We start from the raw sequence: 18490 nt of genomic DNA, 5'->3' as shown, positions 1-18490 counted from the left end.
CTACAGAGTTACGAAGTTTTGGAAATTTGTCTAAGGAGGAAACACAAAATGGCTGATTTATGTGATAATTTTTCCATGGATTCACTATTAGGGAGCAAATGCTTTTTCTTTCGGAGTAAAGACAAAGAATAATCTCAGTTCATAAAATCACATATTTCAGTCACTTCTCAATGACAATGGAAATGCTATGATTATGAAGGCATTCAGTTTCGTGGTGCCATGTTTGCTGCTAAATTTAACAGAGAAAACAGTTAGAATTATAACACCCAGATTTTTCTAAATCTTTTAAAAATAAAGCGGAAGCGGATGTGGCTCAACTGATAGAGCATCCCCCTACCATATGGGAGGTCCAGGGTTCGAACCCAGGGCCTCCTGGCCTGTGTGGTGAGCTGGCCCACACACAGCGCTGCTGAGTGCAAGGAGTGCTGTGTCATGGAGACCACACACAGTGCTGCTGAGTGCAAGGAGTGCTGTGTCATGGAGGGGTGTGCCCCGCGTAGGGGAGCCCCACGTGCAAGGAGTGCGCCCCACATTGGGCCGCCCTGCACAAAAAAAGTGCAGCCCACCCAAGAGTGGCGCCGTGCACATGGAGAGCTGACGCAGCAAGATGACACAACAAAAAGAGACACAGTTTCCCTGTGCTGCTGAGAATGCAAGCGGACACAGAAGAACACATAGCAAATGGACACAGAGAGCAGGCAATGGGGCGGGGGAGAGAAGGGGAGAGAAATAAAAAATAAATAAAAAATAATAAAATAAAGCATTGTTATTAGTTAATTATTGAGATTGGTCATCACAATGTATTTGAAATTAGAAATCTGGGACCTATAATTACACTTTGAATATATTCATGAAAATAAATATTACTTCCACCAGCCTGTCGAATATTTCATGATTGACTTGCCTTTGTTCCTCCCTAATTCTTGCTACAAGTTGGTACATAATAATGGTGATGAAGATGAACATGCTGCTGATGCAGATAGCTAAACTTAATTAAGGTCTTACCACGTGTCAGATAGTGTATTGTAAGCCAAAACGGTGCTGACACAAAGTACCAGAAATCTGTTGTCTTTTATTTTATTTTATTTTATTTTTTAAAGATTTATTTTTATTTATTTAATTCCCCTCCCCTCCCCCGGTTGTCTGTTTTCTGTGTCTTTTTGCTGCGTCTTGTTTCTTTGTCCGCTTCTGTTGTCGTCAGCGGCACGGGAAGTGTGGGCGGCGCCATTCCTCGGCAGGCTGCTCCCTCCTTCGCGCTGGGCGGCTCTCCTTACAGGTGCACTCCTTGCGCGTGGGGCTCCCCTACGCGGGGGACACCCCTGTGTGGCACAGCACTCCTTGCGCGCATCAGCACTGCGCATGGGCCAGCTCCACACGGGTCAAGGAGGCCCGGGGCTTGAACCACGGACCTCCCATATGGTAGACGGACGCCCTAACCACTGGGCCAAAGTCCATTTCCCTGTTGTCTTTTATAAAGGGTATTTATTTGGGGTAGAAACTTAGAGTTGCAAGGCCCTAAAGAGTCCAACTAAAGGTATCTTCAGTGGTATTAATACTTCCTCACCAAAATCTGTTCCCACACGTTGAAGTAAGAAAGCAGGTGATATCTGCAAGGGTTCAGCCATCCTCTTGCCTCTTAAGACTCTGTGGGCCCAGCTTGTTCTGTGTATCTCAGATGTAGTAGCATAGGACTCAGCTGCTCTGTTCCTTCAGTTGCAAACTATCAAGCAAATGGCTTATCTCTCTTCCCAGGGCCAAAGGATCAAAGCTGGCAAAGTTCTCTTGGCTAGCTTCTGTGGAGTTCTCTCTATTCATGTATCTTCCCTATGTATCTACCTCTGTGTGTGTCTCCTTGATTGAGTGTCCATTTATGTAGCCCACAAAGGGTGCGGGTACTCAAACTGAGTCACCCTAATGACGTGGTCAAATCAAATCCCTAATCTTAACATAATTTAATCAAAGGCATCTCAGCTGAATCTAATACAATCAAAGGGTATCATGCCCAGAGTAACAGACCAGTTTGCAAGAATCTCTTTTTGAAATTCATAAGTAATATCAAACTGCCACAGATGCATTATCTCATTTAATATTCACCAATGCCATATGAATAATTGCTATTATTATCTCCATTTCACAGATAAGGAATCCAAAGCTCAGAGAAGTTATGTTGTTCAAGGTCAGATGCTGGTGAATGTATTGCAGGCTCCTGAGACAAAATTCAGTCTTAAGTATGCTTGACTCAAAAGTCCACTAACTTTGTTAGACCATGCCAAGTCCAGAACCTTGGATTTTTAAAAAATGTTTTAATCTCTTTTCATTTAAAAATGTGATAAATACATAATTAAAATTTACCATTTTAAAGTGTGCAATTCAGTTGTATTATTTTTTTTAGCTACTCACAGGAACTGAATCTCACGTTCTTGATTCTAGTGGACACAGCAAGAGAGGCTCATTGGCAAAGATGATTTTGTTTCTTCTGCCTTGTCTGGATCACCTTTCAGGCATTTCTCTGTCTGCATTTGGCTGTTGAAGCTTTGTAATTCCAATGAAATACTTATGATTTAGAGATACACTGTATTTATTCCAAATGTATTTGGATTTTAGGTACTTCAGTGCCTTTCCATGACTGAAATGTTCCTCTTACTTGGAAAGATGATAAATCTAGCTGTTTATCCCAGAACTCCACATCTTTCAACAATTATAAATATGGCCACTTTTGTGTGGAGTTATTTGGTCATGCAGAGTGAATTTGCTCCAGGACCATGGTTCTCTGCAACAGGGCGTGGGAACTGTCCATGGTGGTTCCTTACATTACCCACATTACTAGACCTTTCCGAGTTAGCCATGATTCTGATTTATTAGGTCTGTCTCTCTCTCTCTCTCTCTCACTTCCTCTCTCCCTCCCTCCCTCCCTCTTTCTCTCTTTGTCCATAAATTTATGAATTAGATAGATATTAAGGGAAGAGTATGTTTTTCCTTCTAACTTATCCCTCTACTTTTCATATTTTGAGATTTGAATTTTCTGATGATTAGAAATAACAGTATTTTTATCATATAATAAATCATATAATAAAATATATATATAAAATAAAAATATAATAAAACAACAAAATAATTTTCTTTTATGAGATAGATTGTAGGATGCCTACCCCACATCCAAAATATTTGGTGTCTTTAGATTAAGTGCCTTTATTGTTGATTTTTAAATCCCAGGGATATAGAAAGGCAAAAAGCATTATTGTAAAAAAAAAAAAAATTAAATTAAAAAAAGCACTATAGTTACAGGCCCACTTTGCTTGGAGCAAAAGAAACAAACTCACTGTGGTTGATATATTACTGGTTTCCCTCTCTGTGGTGCTCCTGCCTATGGGAAGATTATTGTCTCCGCCATGTTGAACTCTGAAATGGCCATGAGACTTCCTTTGGCCAATAAAATGTGAGTGGTAGCAACATGGGCCACTTCTGACAGAGCCTGCATATGGTTCATGATGCTACAATGATTGGCAGTGTTTCTGATAGAGGCTGTACCATCAGCCTGAATCCCAGAGTGAAAATTACATGGAGCAGAGAAGGAGCTGACTCTCACTGGTCAAGTAATATAAAGGATAAACAAACCTTTGTTGTTATAAGCCACTGAGGTGTTTAGAGCAATTTATTTCTATGGTATAACCTAACCTATCCTGACTGATGCACTTGTTCACTTCCATTGGTCACTGTGAAACCTTCCAGGGGAAAAGCAGCCACAAAATAAATTTCTAGTGTTGATAAACAATAGACTTTGAATTTAATATAGTAAAACCCAAGTGAATTACAAAATTCTCAGCTTTCTTTTTTTCTCGTACTAGCTAGAATAAACCCCTTTTTCCCATCGTGGGATATTCTGAATAGCTCTCTCTCTCTCTCTTTTTCAAGATACTTTGATTATACAAATGTCACTTAAAAAATTTAGGGGATTCTCATATGCCCCTCTCCCCACCCCTTTCACATTTTTCCATATTAACAACATCCTTCATTAGTGAGGTACATTCATTGCAATTGATGAAGACATTTTGGAGCATTGCCACTAAGCATGGATTAAAGTTTACATGGTAGTTTACACTCTCTCCCACCCAATTCTGTAGGTTATGGCAAGATTTATAAAGGTCTATATCTATCATTGCAATGTCACTGAATAGCTCTTTAGATCCGTTTTTGTGCTGCCTGGAAGATATTTGTGGGTGCCCACATACCAAGAAAGAAGTGGTGGAGGTTGCTGTGAGAATTCTAGTCACTATGTACAATATTTCCCTTTAAAAACAACAAAGTTGCCTAAATTCAAAACGAAAGTCTAATTGCACCTATTGCTAACCTAAAATTAAAGTAATTCCTTGTTTTCTTTTCCATTATGTATACTTTTGTTAGAAGGAATGAAAACTTTAGATCTTATATTGGGTTTCCCTGGAAACAGATTATGAGACAGAGGGTTTTTGGGAAGGGCTCTTGGGACATATACCCAAGAAATAAGATATGTGAGGAAGGCAGGATTGAGGAGAGGGAGAATCTAACCATAAATAATGATTGCGACTGAGGCTTCAACTGATTCTATAGGGAGCCATGGATATGGGAAAGCTCTTCATAGTTGCTCCTTGTTGAAGCAAAGGAGTCTGTCCTTTGTAACCTGCACCAACAAGTCATGGCTGTGGGCTACCCTCTGGGAAGGAGCATTACCTTCAGCAAGGTAGTTTGCTGTACTTGAGGACAATGTTCAGTGAGGAACAGAGCTGTGAGTTGTCAGCAGCTGATAGTCACAGCAGCTGGAGAGTAGTGGTATTGGTCCTGAAGAGAAGACCTGGGTAGAGTACCATAGGATCCATTGCAGTCCCCCTTGTGCTGCTCAGATCAACTTGCTTTTTATAGTAAGTTTGCCTTACTTGGAACAGCTTTCTTAGGATTCTGATTGCTCTTGTATACTGGAAGTGATGATTAGTGGGGCCACCCCTACTTTTAACTCTTAGTCTCTGAGACCCATGTATTCTAACTCTTTAGGACATAACTTCATATAATAGCCATTGATTTTCAATAGCACCCCATCCTTTCAGTTTGTCCTTTACAAATTGGCACCTCAGCAGTGTCTTTGGGAGGCCATTCTTTCGCTATCAGGACAGGGGCTTCTAGCAGCGTAGAATGTTATAGACCAATTGGGAAGCGGATGTGGCTCAGCTGGTAAGAGTGTCTGTCTTCCATATGGAGGGCACAGGGTTCAATCCCCAGGGCCTCCTGTCCCATATGGTAAGCTGGCCCATATGCAGTGCTGCTGCATGCAAGAGGTGCCATGCCATGCAGGGGCGCTCCTGCATGGGGTGCCCCACGCGCAAGGTGTGCGCCCCACAAGGAGAGCCGCCCCGTGTGAAAAAGCACAGCCCACCCAGGAGTGGCACCACACACATGGAGAGCTTATGCAGCAAGATGACGCAACAAAAAAGCGATGCGGTTTCCTAGTGCTGCCTGATAACGCAAGCAGATGTAGAAGAACACACAGTGAATCGACACAGAGCAGACCAGGGCGGGGGATAAATTAAATAAAATAAATCTTTTAAAAAAAGAATGTTATAGAACCAGTGAATCCCATGGTCATGTTCTCATTGCACCCCTTATTTGCTGTAGAGTGGGTCCTTCATTCTGAGATGATCTTTTATATGGTATTCCGTGTAGGTGTACTAAACACTTTGCAAGTCCTTGACTGGTGGTGCTGGGTGAAGACTCTGTAGGCAGGCAAGGCAAACTCTTGTTCAAAATATGTATTGATTTCAGCCAAGATAAAATGATTCCTTTTTTTTTAATTAAAAAAGTTATTTTGTATGAAAAATTTACAGAATACTGATTACAGGAATAATTTTCCAGTTACACTGAGTAATTATTATTCATATACCATAACGTTGTTATTTTACATTTACCTGGTCTACTCCTGTTCTTTTTTGGTTATTATTTGCATGGAACATCCTTTTCCAACCTTTCACTTTTAACTGTTTGTATCCGTACATCTGAGGCAAGTCTCTTGTAGATAACATATAGATGGCTTATCTTTTTTTAATACATTCTATCAGTCCATATCTTTGGATTGGGGAGTTCAATCAAAACATTCAGTGTTATTAAAAATGTGAAGGCATTACTTACTCATTGTTTTGTTCTTCGACTCTCCATTTTCATATCATTCTATTGTCTGTCTTCTTATCCTTTACTTTACCCTTCCTAATAATCTTCATTTCTAAACTCTTCTCCATATTTCTCACCCTTGTTTTTTCCTTTCAGGCTGCAACACCCCCTTTAGTATCTCTTGCAAATATGGTCTTTGGCAACATATTCTATCAGTTTTTGCTTGTCTGTGAAGACTTTGAACTCACCCTCATTTTTGAAGGACAGCTTTGCTGAAGACATAATTCTTGGCTGGCAGTTTTTTCTCTTATAGTACCTTAAATACATCATATCACTTTTTTCTCTTCATGGTTTCTGACGAGAGGTCAGCATTTAATCTTATTGAGTTTCCCTTGTATGTGATGCATTGCTTTTCTCTTGCTGCTTTCAGAATCCTCTCCTTATCTCTGATATTTTGTCATTCTGGAGAATAGGTGTTTTAGGGTAGGTCTATTTGGATATATTCTGTTTGGGGTGTGTTGTCCTTCTTGGGTGTTGATACTTATGTCCTTCATAAGAGTTGGGAAGGTTTTGGTCATTATTTCCTCAATTATTCCTTCTGCCCCAATTCCATTCTCCTCTCCTTCTGGGACACCAATAATGCAAATGTTTGTGCCTTTCATGGTGTCATTCAGTTACCTGAGACTCTGTTGCATTTTTTCAATTCTCTTCTCTTTCTGTTCTCCTGTCTTTTCCAGTTCAGATGTTCTGTCTTTGAAATCACTAATTCTGTCTTTGAGCAATTCAAATCTGCTCTTATGTGCCAGTGTATTTTTAATCTCATCCATCATGTCTTTCATTCCCATAAGGTCTGTTACTTTTCTTTGCAGGCTTTAAAATTGTTCTTTATGCTCTCCCAGTATCTTCTTAATATCCTTTATTTATTTAGTCATATTTTCTTTAAATTCTTTGAAGTCATTTAGGAGAGTTGTTTGATTATCACTGATTAATTGTCTTAAATCCTGTATCTCTTCAAAATTTGTTTTTTGATGGGCCATTTCTTCCTGTTTCCTAGTATAGCTTGTAATTTTTTGCTGATGTCTAGGCATTTGAATATGTTGGTGAATTTACTTTGATGGCCAATTTCTCTCTTGCCTATTTTTTTTTTTTACAGCTTTTCTTTGATATTTGGTTCAACTTATTCTCTGTCTTTAAAATTGCCCTGCTTAAGTTTCCAAAGTGGGCCAGGGACTCACTAGTGGGGTGCAGATTTTCTCCCAGGGGTTTGATACAGAGTTTGAACAGTTTTTGTCCATGCAATTTCCAGACTGGGCAGCAGATGGCACTAGTCAGCACACCTTTCTACAGAGGTGGTTCTGTCTTGGCTTTCCTGTGTTCCTATGTTGAATCTCCAGATCAGAGATTCAAAGCAGGTTCTGCTGGCTGAATTCACTAAAGAGTAGCACCCTGACCTTCTTTCCCCTTTCCCTTGAAACAGCTGACAGGGAAGAAGATGTCTGTTCACTTCTCAATTGGCTGCAGTGAGCCAAGTGTTTTAGCCCATCTTAATCCTTGGGGGCAGAGGAGTAGGGAGCTCACACTTGTCATTTTGGCTTCTTTGTCTCTCTGTCCTTCAACCTCCTGGGAGTAGTGTAGCACTGTCCTGGTCTACTGACCCCCAAAGCAGATACCTCAAATGGCTTTTGGCTCTTTCTTTGTTGTTTTTGTGAGAGCGTTCAGCTCTGCCTCTTAGTCCATCACCACCTTCCCACAATCTCTTGATTCCTTTTTCAGAGTGGAGATGGTTGATCTCCTTGAGGGACAGTGTCATATTAGGGGACTTAGCTCTGTTGCTGGCAGGTTGGACATTCATCAGTGGCAGTGGCTAGATTAGTGTTGGTGAGTAGAAGTTCACATTGTTGTGCTTATACCTAACTTTCATCCTTGTCACCAAGGCTATCATTCATGAGCCCATTGTGGAAGCGCTGGTGTAATGGTTAGGTTAATGTGTTAAATTTGGCCAGGTGATGGTATCTGGTTGTTTGGTTAAGCAAGCACTGGCCTGATTGATATTGTGAGGACGTTTTGTAGACTTAAATCATCAGTAAGTGGATTGCATCTATGGCTGATCACATCTACAATCAACCGAGGAGATTACCTTTACCAATGAGCGATATCTCATGTGATCAGTTGAAGGCTTTAAAAGGAGAAATGATGATTTCAGCAGCCAGAAGAGAGAATTTCCATGTCTACTTCAGTCAGCCAGCTTCTCTTGGGGAATTCATTGAGGACCTTCATTAGAATTCACAGCTTGCAGTCTGCCCTAAGAATTTGAATTTGTGCATTCCCATAGTTGTGTGAGACAATTCTTATAAATATCTCATAATATTTACAGATATTTCTTGTTGGTTCTGTTTTCCTGGAGAACCTGACTAACACAACTGGAAAGGGTATTAGAGGCTGGTTGATGTCAATCCTTCTGTCTCCTTGATTATTTAGTATCTGTCCATTGTGGATATTCTCTGTTAAGTGTTACATGTGGCGCACTGATAATTTTTGCCCACTCCCATAAATCTATTGTATGTCTTTTTCCAAGATGTTTTTGTCCCTGATCTCCCAATCTTCCTTTTTCCAGGCCTGTAACCAACCAGCTATTTGCACTCCCCATAAGTTTGTATTTATTCTTACTTCAGGCCATTTATTTTTCCAAACAAATTGGATGACTAGGTACCTTCTCTGGAACTCTGCCCATTGGGAGGATTTCTGTGTCATTCAAAGCCATCACTAAATGGTGTAAATCTGCAGCAACTTCATATCAACATACCAAGATAATCCATTCATAAACAAAGATCTGCCTATTTTCCTCCTTTTTCAGTTGGTTATAAGCCTTCCTCCTCCCCCTGTAGTCATAGTTAGGAGCTGAGGTAGAGGAATCCTGTTTATTTCCACCTTCTGGCCCTGTTCATGCCTGATCTTAGATACACCACTTCCATTTTCTGATGAATTGCTAACCTTTGACAGAACCTGCCTCATGATGGACAGTCCTGGCTGCATGGTCAGTTGACATTCCATGCTCCATCTCTACTGAGATGAGATACTTTATCTCTACTAAGGCTCAGTAGCATGCTAGTAGCTTCTTTTGAATAGTGCATAGTTCTCTGCTGCAAATGATATGGTCTTGCACAAAAATCTTAGGAGGTCTACTTTATGATTCTTTCATTGAAGCTTGCCATTAAATACTTCACAGAATCTTTTCCTACCACTGACACTTCCAGTACCATAGTGACTACTGGGTCGTGTAGCTAAAGCAGCCAGACTACTTGTCCCTCAGCCTGAATCTTCTGCAGAGCCCTTTATTGCTCAGAACTATGCTTAAAGCTGGCAGACTTCTGTGCCATCCAGTAAATGGGTTGGGGCAATATTCCGCCATGTGGAATATGCTGCATCTAGAACCAAAAATATACTAAATATTGTGTTTCTTCCTTGGTAGTGGGAGGCATAAGATGCAAAGTTTTTTCTTTATTTTGGAGAGGATGTCTCAGCATATCCTGGACCAGACTTGAAGCTTCACGAATGCGGCAGTCCCCTACATCTTTATAGTTTATCTTCACCCTCTGGAGTTCATATGTCTTACTGTTCTCCAACAAACTTGTCAATTCTTGGTCATCAGGTCTGATTGCATGATGTCATTGATATAGGAGATCAGACAAATATTCTTCAGAATGTCCAGACAGTCCTGGCACATTGAGAAAAAAGGTGGGAGAATTAACAAAACCCTGGGTCAAGACTGAGGGAAGATTTTCTGTCCTGTGTGAACAGCTTCTCATCCTCCTTCCTGATAGGAATGAAAAAAGAACACATTTGCCAGGTCAGTGGCCACTTACCATGAACTGGGGCCATGCTAATCTACTCTAGGAGAGATACCATGCCTGGCATAGCAGTTGCAATTGGGACTACTCTTTGGTTGGGTTTGCAGTAGTCTATTGTCATTTGCCTTTATCTATCTGGTTTTTGTATGGGCCAGACTGGTGAATTAAAGGAAGATATGACAGGAACTACCATCTCTGCATTCTTTAAGTTTTTAAGGGTGGCACTAACCTGTGCCATTTCTTCATAAAGCAGTCCCATTTTTTATATACTTTCTTGGTCAGGGGTTTGTCCACTTGTCTTTCCCCTCTATAATAACTTTTATCACACAGGTCAAGGAACCAATGTGAGCATATTACCAAATACCAACTGTATCCATTCCAGTTATACATTTGAGGGTCCATTAGTAGCTCTGTGAACCTAGTGGGTCCACTGTGAACCAGACGGGAGCCAAGACTCCATTTTTTGCCCACCCCTCTTCTTCCCACTCTAACAGAAAGCCATGAGGGCACTTTGGATCCCTGGTTATCAATTTCAGTGTAGACTCTGCTTCTAACTATCTTTGAAAGGTCTGGACATTACCCTTTCTCCAATGTGTTAGCTACTCAAGTGAATAGCCATAGGTCCCTTTGGGAAAGAACCTGGGGAATTGCTACAGTGTTTCTGGGTCTTTCCTTAGAGGAACCGTTACTTCCAGTCAATGGGTTCTGGGTCTGAGAACTGTTCAGAAACTAGATAAGGAATTGTGACTTTCTATTAGGATAGCTGCCCTTAGCTTTCTTGAGGTCTTTTGATTGTCTAAATTATTATACAAAGCACCTTTTCTGACTGCCCATCTATCTTACCTCTAAGGACACTGTGTTCTATTAACCAACACCATGGTTCTCTAAAGATCTCCCCCTTCCCCCCACATACCTAGATATCATTGCATCCTTGTTGCCCACTGTGTTAATTGTATCCACCTTGCAACTGACGGCTCATGCCAGTATATATCAGTCAGATTCCACCACTCCTTTGGTATATAATCCCTCTGCATCCATAGTAGATTTAGCACATTCCCAGTAAGGCTATGCTGATATGGTCCTTGCTATTGGATTGGTTGCAAGGAGGGGATGTGAGGGTAGATGCTGAGAGAAGTAAATATATCTTATATAAGGCACCTGCTTCATTTGAGAACTTTGCTCTCAGTCAAGGGAGTTTTCAAGCAAAGGGGTCTGCTATCTTCTAATAAAGTCCAGTGGTTTCAAGTTAGTCTAAGAGTTCGAAGTTCTCAGCTGTTCCTGCCCAGATATCCCATCCTAAGTGTCAGAGTTCTCTTCCTTTCATTACAAGTACCCCGATCTCAGGGTAGAAGATCTACACAGGCTTCTTCAGTGAATCAGCTGCACTCAACAACCATCCAATTCCATAGTCCTTTTAGTTACCATTTTGCTTATACCTCTAAAAGCATCAAAGTTATTGCACCAGCCAGTACATCCCCTTCAACCTGTATTCCATTTCAGTCCACCACCAGTAAAATTTTAACAATTGCAGCACTACATCATGACAGGATCTATTCATCTGTTATCTGCCATCAGTGATGGGATTCACATTGCCAGCTGGGTGATCCTACTCCAAAATCCCATTTTAGAGTCTTTTTACCTATAACTGTCTTAGATTGTTACTAACTGTCTTAGATTGGATTTCCAGGGCACAGACTCTAGGAATCGAGAATTACATACAGGTTTACCGGGGCATATCCTTGGAAGATGCACTTCTAAGGAAGTAAGGAAAGCAGGTTTGGGCAGAGAGAAAAAAGCTGACCAATAATATGATTGAAACCAAGGCTTCTGCCGAACCTGCAGGGAGCTCTGGAGCTGGGATGGCCCCTCAGAGTTGCCCCAAATTGAGGCAAGTGGACTGGGTCTTTGTATCTTCATCTCAGCCTCTGATGAAGAGTCACACCCTGAGAAGGGAGTATCTTGGGTGGGCAGTTCTCTGTGGCTAAAGGAAATTCCCAGTGAGGGTCACAGCTGTGTATCATCAACAGTTGATATTTCTAGCAGTAGGGTTACTGCATCATTGGTCACTTTAGAGTACTTTCAGGAAATCTTGAATTTCCCCCCCTAATCTACACCTACTTTGAGCATGGGTTATAGGTAATAAAAACGGGATGGATTTGTAGAAAGAGAGATTGTATCAGTTATCTATTGTAGTGGGAATGCTGTAAAACTGTTACCAATCTACAGTGGTATAAATGATAAATTTTCATTTTTTGCTCAATTATACAGATGGGCTGAGTGGTTCTGCTGATCCAAGCTTGGCTTGGCATGGCTTGTTTATGCACCTATGGTCAGCTATGGGTTGTCTAGGGCACTTGGATGGGCTCTTGCACATGTTTGGAACCTTGGCTGGGACTACTTGGCTCTGCTCCACATGGTCTCATCCTTTAGTAGGACTGCCCAGAACTGAGCTCATAGTGAAGGTATAGGAAAGAGAGAGTGAATGTATGCAGAGCTCTGTAAGGCCTAAGTCTGAACTTGTACGTTGTCACCTTTGCACAGTCTATTAACCAAAGCAAGTCACAAGGCCAGTCTGGTTTCAGTGGGCAGAAAAATATACTTCACTTTTTGATGAGAAGACCTGGAAATTTATATTGTGAGTGGTATGGATATAGGGAAGGTGAAAAATTGGGGAAATTTTGCGATCAGTCTGCCACTGGTTGGGTAGGGGTGGGAACAGATCTCAATATTCATAAAGTTATTTAATTTTTTTTTTGTCCAAAGGACTCAGCTTTGGATTGGCATTTTGTGAAGGACTTCTAAAAGATTACTTGTCTTGCTATCTTATTCCTAAGTATGATGGGGTGGGGGACAGGTGGTGGTATCCATAACATCTGCAGAATATTCTCATTCATTAGTAAATGCATTGGTTCTGTGGCAGACTGCTAGTGTACTTATAAAGGACTCCAGTTATAGGAGTAAGACCCATCCTAATTGGTCTGGTCCATACCTTATTAGTTGAAGTAACCTCATCAAAAGGTCCTACTTATAATGGGTTCACACCCTCAGGAATGGGTTAGATTTAAGAACATGTTTTTCTGGGAAACATACAGCTTCGAACCACCACAAATGACACAGAAAGAGGTGCCTGGGATATAAATGAAATCAGAAGGCCATAGCTCCTCTGAATTTCATATTACATAAGAGAAAAAAGTTGCTGTTTTTAGGTCTCTCTTACTTTTAGCTAAATGAAATTCCTAAATGATACTGAAAAAGATACTAGATATCCCTAATGCCCTACTTTGACTGCTTAGTTCATTCCTTTATTTTGTCTTATATAGACAATTGAAGTCTTCCTGCCCTCAAACTCTCTCTATTCAGTGTATTACCTGTAATAATGCCAAATGAATTCTAAAAAAGAAGAAAAACATTTAGAAAATGACTTCCCCTTGACTTCTCTTTATCTTCAGGATAAAATCTGCACTCATTCCTTACAGAGAATCCAAGGCCTTCTTGTACCTAGTTCCTGCTCAACTTTCTGTCCTCTTTACTCTTCTCACTTGCAGACATGCACCCTATGTCCCAGCCCTGCAAATTCTGCTTAATACATATACACGAATCAGTCAGCGTCCTAGCAGGAAAGGTAATGCACACAAAAGGCATAATGGAAGAGTTTACTAAACTATTTACAAAGGTGTGGATGGAGTTAAGGGAAACAAGAATGGAAAGTCACTACCACATCTATGCCTGAAGAGGCAGTGGTAGAGAACTGTTCCTGAGTCCTGGAGAGAGAGGGTTTCTCCTTCAGGAACTCAAGCTGTGACCTCATTGATGCTCTGCAGGCAGGGAACTGAGAGAATACATAGGTGAACCTCTCTTTCCCAATTAATTCCCTCAGTTCTCCCACCTAGCACAAAAGCCATTCAGAAGCCAGAGGCAAGGGGGCCCAGGTGATGCATTCTCTAGAGGTAAGTCCCAAGTCACAGAGCAGGGTGGAGAAGAGTGGAGAGTGGATCTGGTGGGACACACTAAGCCCATGGAACACTTACACTGTGCTTTTTCTTCCTCTTCCTGAAGTGCTTACCTGCCCCGATTCTGTTCCTTTGTTCATGTAATAAACTCAGTCTCATCCATCTAGACTCACCTCCAGCCTGATCCATTTCAATTCAAATTGCCGCCTATTGATACCCAGTGATAGCATGGATCACATCACATTGCAATTGTTTGTTTACCTGTCTCTCTCCTGGACTAAAATGGGAGTTCATCCAGGATAGGAGCTGAACCTTTTATATCTTCCTGTTCCTGAAGCCCAGCACAGTGCCAGGTACCTAATGAGTTTTCAGTAAGTACCTATTAATGAGTGTCCTTACTTTCCTGAAAGAGAGAAGAGAAAGTTACTCTTTTTCTTTTTAAAATGTAAACTGGAAAAGGTTAGTTGCTAAAGTAGAACAACAGTCCTTGATTTTATTCAGTGTATTGTTTTATAAAGCTCTTTCCTATTTAGGGAAAAGAGCCACTCACCCATATCTTAGTTTGCCAAAAGGCTGCCAATGAGAAGTAGTACCAGAAATGGCTTGGTTTTTATAATGGAGATTTTGTTTTAGGGTAAGACTTACAGTTCCGAGGCCGTGAAAACACTATTTAAAAAGAGGTGACTCAACTGATAAAGCATACTTCTACCATATAGGAGGTCCAGGGTTCAAACCCAGGGCCTCCTGGCCCATGTGGTGAGCTGGCCCACACGCAGTGCCAATGCGTGCAAGGAGTGCCATGCCACACAGGGATGTCCCCCCAAATAGGGGAGCCCCACATGCAAGGAGTGCAACCTGCAAAGAGAGCGACCCCGTGCAAAAAAATGCAGCCCGCCCAGGAGTGGTGCCACACACATGGAGAGCTCACACAGCAAGATGACACAACAAAAAGAGACACAGATTCCTGGTGCTGCCAAGAATGCAAGCGGACACAGAAGAACACACAGCAAATGAACACAAGAGAACAGACAATGGGGGGGGCGGGGGAAGGGGAGAGAAATAAATAAATTTTTTTAAAAAAGGAGGCAGGGATAGGGGCATGCTCTTGAAATACCATACCACAAAAGTAAAAAGAGGATGAATCAAAAAACAAAATCATGAGCTCAGCATCCATAATTGAAAGTTCACAATTAAGTAATTAGACAGGCTTTATATAAAGAACTACTTCCAGGCTGCCTCCTACATGGTACCTGCTGGGAGACATAATGCTAACTAGCTAAAGACAGTGAAGGAGAGGGCACTGAGGAAGAATAGAGAAATATGATTACAGAGAATGATTTCTCAGCCTCTTTGGAGAGAAACATCTCTGAAGCCCTAGAACTTCTCTTTTCAATAGTAAAGACTTCAGAATAGCCACCAAGGTGACTTAGCAGGACAATGGACATGTTCCCATCCATGAAAGATTTCTTGGAAAATGATACTCTGCAGGCCTTGCTAAAATTCCTTCAACCAGAGGGATGTTGGGTGGACCATGATATGCTATGAATACCAAGGACAGCAGAGGAGGATTCTGTCAAGCTCCACACATTGTTCTTTCAGCTTCCCCAGAGATTAAAGAGCATGGATAGAAACACCAAACACAAATAATGGGGATTCCTATACACTATATGTTAAGTAACAAAAACTTAAAAAAGCAAAAATTTCTTAGCAGAGTCCTCTGGCTAGAGTTAGACTCATTGGTATTTCTTGGCTCATTCTTCTCTGCCAAATCACCTATAATTCAAGAGCCAACCTAGGCCCAATTTGTTGCAAGAAGGATGGGTCTGTTTTTCTTCTTGAGACATGATTTATGATGGAATCTTCTCCATTAATTATAATGGGTAGTTGTGGGAGTAGGAAGACTGCCAGGCAGTCTCTCCTATCTGTACACATCTTCGAGAAAATCATCCAGAAATATTTAATCCCTGTATATGCAGATCATAGTTTTAATAGCATTTTATATGTCATACTGGTCTTAGTTTGTAGATATTAAGAAAATACAAATCCTTGGAAGGCTGAAATTATGTCTCATTCTTCTAGTCATCTTTTTTTTTAGAATTTAAAGTGATTTCATTTTTCACTTTGTTTTATATGTACTTTCTAATTTTCTACAATAATTGTATATTAAATACATAACTTTTTAAAAAGTAGAGATATTTTTAAAATTATTTATTTATTTAATCACATACCATTTGTATTAGTCAGCCAAAGGGGTGCTGAAGCAAAATACCAGAAATTGGTTGGCTTTCTAAAGGGTATTTATTTGGGGTAGGAGCTTACAGATACCAGGCCATAACGCATAAATTACTTCCCTCACCAAAGTCTATTTTCATCTGTTGGAGCGAGATGGCTGCTGACATTTGCGAGGGTTCAGGCTTCCTGGGTTCCTCCCTTCCAGGGTCTTGCTTCTCTCTAGGTTCAGAGTTCCTCTCTTTCTGGGGCTGACTTCTCTTTCCTCTGTGAGCTTACTTTCCAGGGCTCCAGCTTAAGGCTTCAGCATCAAACTCCAATATCAAAACTCCAACATCAAAAACCCTCAACTCTGTCTTTTGCTGTGCCTTTTATCTGTGACATGGCCCATCAAAGTCCTAATCATACCCAGGTACAGACCAGACTACAAACATAATTTATTTATTTATTTATTTTTAAAGATTTATTTTTTATTTCTCTCTCCTTCCCCCCTCCCTGTTGTCTGCTCTCTGTGTCCATTTTCTGTGTGTTCTTCTGTGTCCGCTTGTGACAGTGGCACCTGGAATCTGTGTCTCTTTTTGTTGCATCATCTTGTTGTGTCAGCTCTCCATGTGTGCGGCACCATTCCTGGGCAGACTGCATTTTTTTTGCTCTGGGAGGCTCTCCTTACGGAGCGCACTCCTTGAGCGTGGGGCTCCCCTACGCGGGGGACACCCCTGCATGGCATGGCATTCCTTACACACATCAACACTGCATGTAGGCCAGCTCCACATGGGTCAGGAGGCCCTGGGTTTGAACCTTGGACCTCCCATGTGGTAGGAGGATGCCCTATCCATTGGGCCAAATCTGCTTCCTTAAAATTCACCATTTTAAAGTGTACAATTTAGTAGTATTTAGTATATTCATAAAGTTGTGCAACCATCACCACTATTTAATCCAAGAACATTTTCATCACCCCAAAAAGAAACTGTAGGCTAATTAGGAATCAATCCCCATTTTTCCTCATCCTTTGGCAATCATGAATCTACTTTTTGTCTCTATGGATTTGTGTATTCTAGACATTTCATATAAATGGAATTATACAATATGTTCAAGCTGCTCTGTCTCTTGGGCCGTATGATCCAGCAGATCTGATGGTGCTTAAAGTTTCAGTTGCAGAGATGCTGTTGGAGCTTTTGGCAGGTGCCTATAGGTGAACCACAGCACAGACTCTTAGAATTTTGGAGCAAAGACCTGGCATTCATTCTCTGTGGATAGCCACTTTCTATGGATAAACAACTTTTGGTTTGCTGCTGAGCCTTAACAAGGACAACCTTAACCACAGGTCACCAAATTACCATATAACTTGAGCTGCCCCTTGTGGTCTGGGTGTTGTTGGACCATCGAGCCATAAAGTTTCATTCCATTATCAAAAGGAAGTGGTATACCCTAGGTGCACCCTGTGCTGAATGCCCCCCATCCAATACCCTAAACCAGTAACCCTTCCTTATTATATTGTCAAAAGAGTGTACTACACTAATGAAAGAAATTGTTTATGTGGGAAAAGTGAAGGGGGGGGGGAGTGGAGCATATAGGAACTTCCTGTATATATTATATATATTATATATATATTTTTTAATCCCTCTTTCTGTGTCCATTTGCTGTGCATTCTTCTGTATCTGTATTTATTTTTATTCCCCCCTGCGGCTTGCTTGCTGTCTGCTCTTTGTGTCCATTTGCTGCATGTTCTTCTGCGTTTTTGCTTGTCTCCCTTTCTTTTTGTTGCGTCACCTTGCAGGCCAGTGGCATTCTGTGGCACCCAGGCTGGTGGGCCTCTGCAGCATGTGGGTGAGCCTGCCCTCACAAGGAGGCCCCGGGACGCGAACCCAGGGCCTCCCCTATGGTAGATGTGAGCCCAACTGATTGAGCCACAGCTGCTTCCCTCCTCTATTTTTTAATGTAACATTTTGTGTGATCTATGTATCTTTTAAAAATAAATAAAAAATGTATTTTTAAAAAATGAAAGTGGTATATATAAGATCAGGCCCAAGCAGACTCTGAAGGCACAAGGTGCATAAAAAAATGGCCCAAATGCCTATCCCCCAGTCCTGCTGCCTTGCCTTCTCTCTGTGAGACCACACCTATGGCCTACTGATAGGGAGTTCCCTATGAACAGTTGACTAAGGAAAAGAAAGCTGGAACCTGGTTTACAGATGATTCTGCCTGATAGACAGATCCCGTTTGAAAGTGGCAGGACAACCTGAAAGACGGGTGAAGGGATTCTGTCAGTTGCTGACAATGTCTGTTTCAATTGTGTATTTCAGAAAAAGGGCGATAACCACAGGATAGGTT

General features: G+C 41.3%; 1 protein-coding gene across 5 annotated transcripts in view; it reads left to right on the top strand.

The window, feature by feature from the left end:
• RRM2B (ribonucleotide reductase regulatory TP53 inducible subunit M2B) overlaps nt 1-18490 on the top strand; it is a 158080-nt gene that overhangs the window by 96918 nt on the left and 42672 nt on the right. For 2 of the 5 annotated variants that reach the window (XM_058275847.2, XM_004476405.5), the window contains one exon: nt 2138-2369. The exons of the other annotated variants lie outside the window; for them this stretch is intronic. In XM_058275847.2, coding sequence (XP_058131830.1) covers nt 2138-2191 — 54 coding nt within the window. In that variant the 3' untranslated portion in view covers nt 2192-2369. Of the gene's footprint in view, nt 1-2137; nt 2370-18490 lie in introns of those variants that run through there. 5 annotated transcript variants of the gene reach the window in all.

Source organism: Dasypus novemcinctus, chromosome 14, assembly GCF_030445035.2.
Source record: "Dasypus novemcinctus isolate mDasNov1 chromosome 14, mDasNov1.1.hap2, whole genome shotgun sequence".
Classification (NCBI taxonomy): Eukaryota; Metazoa; Chordata; class Mammalia; order Cingulata; family Dasypodidae; genus Dasypus; species Dasypus novemcinctus.
The sequence above is the reverse complement of the archived record's forward strand: the minus strand, read 5'-3'. Positions and strand labels throughout refer to the sequence as shown.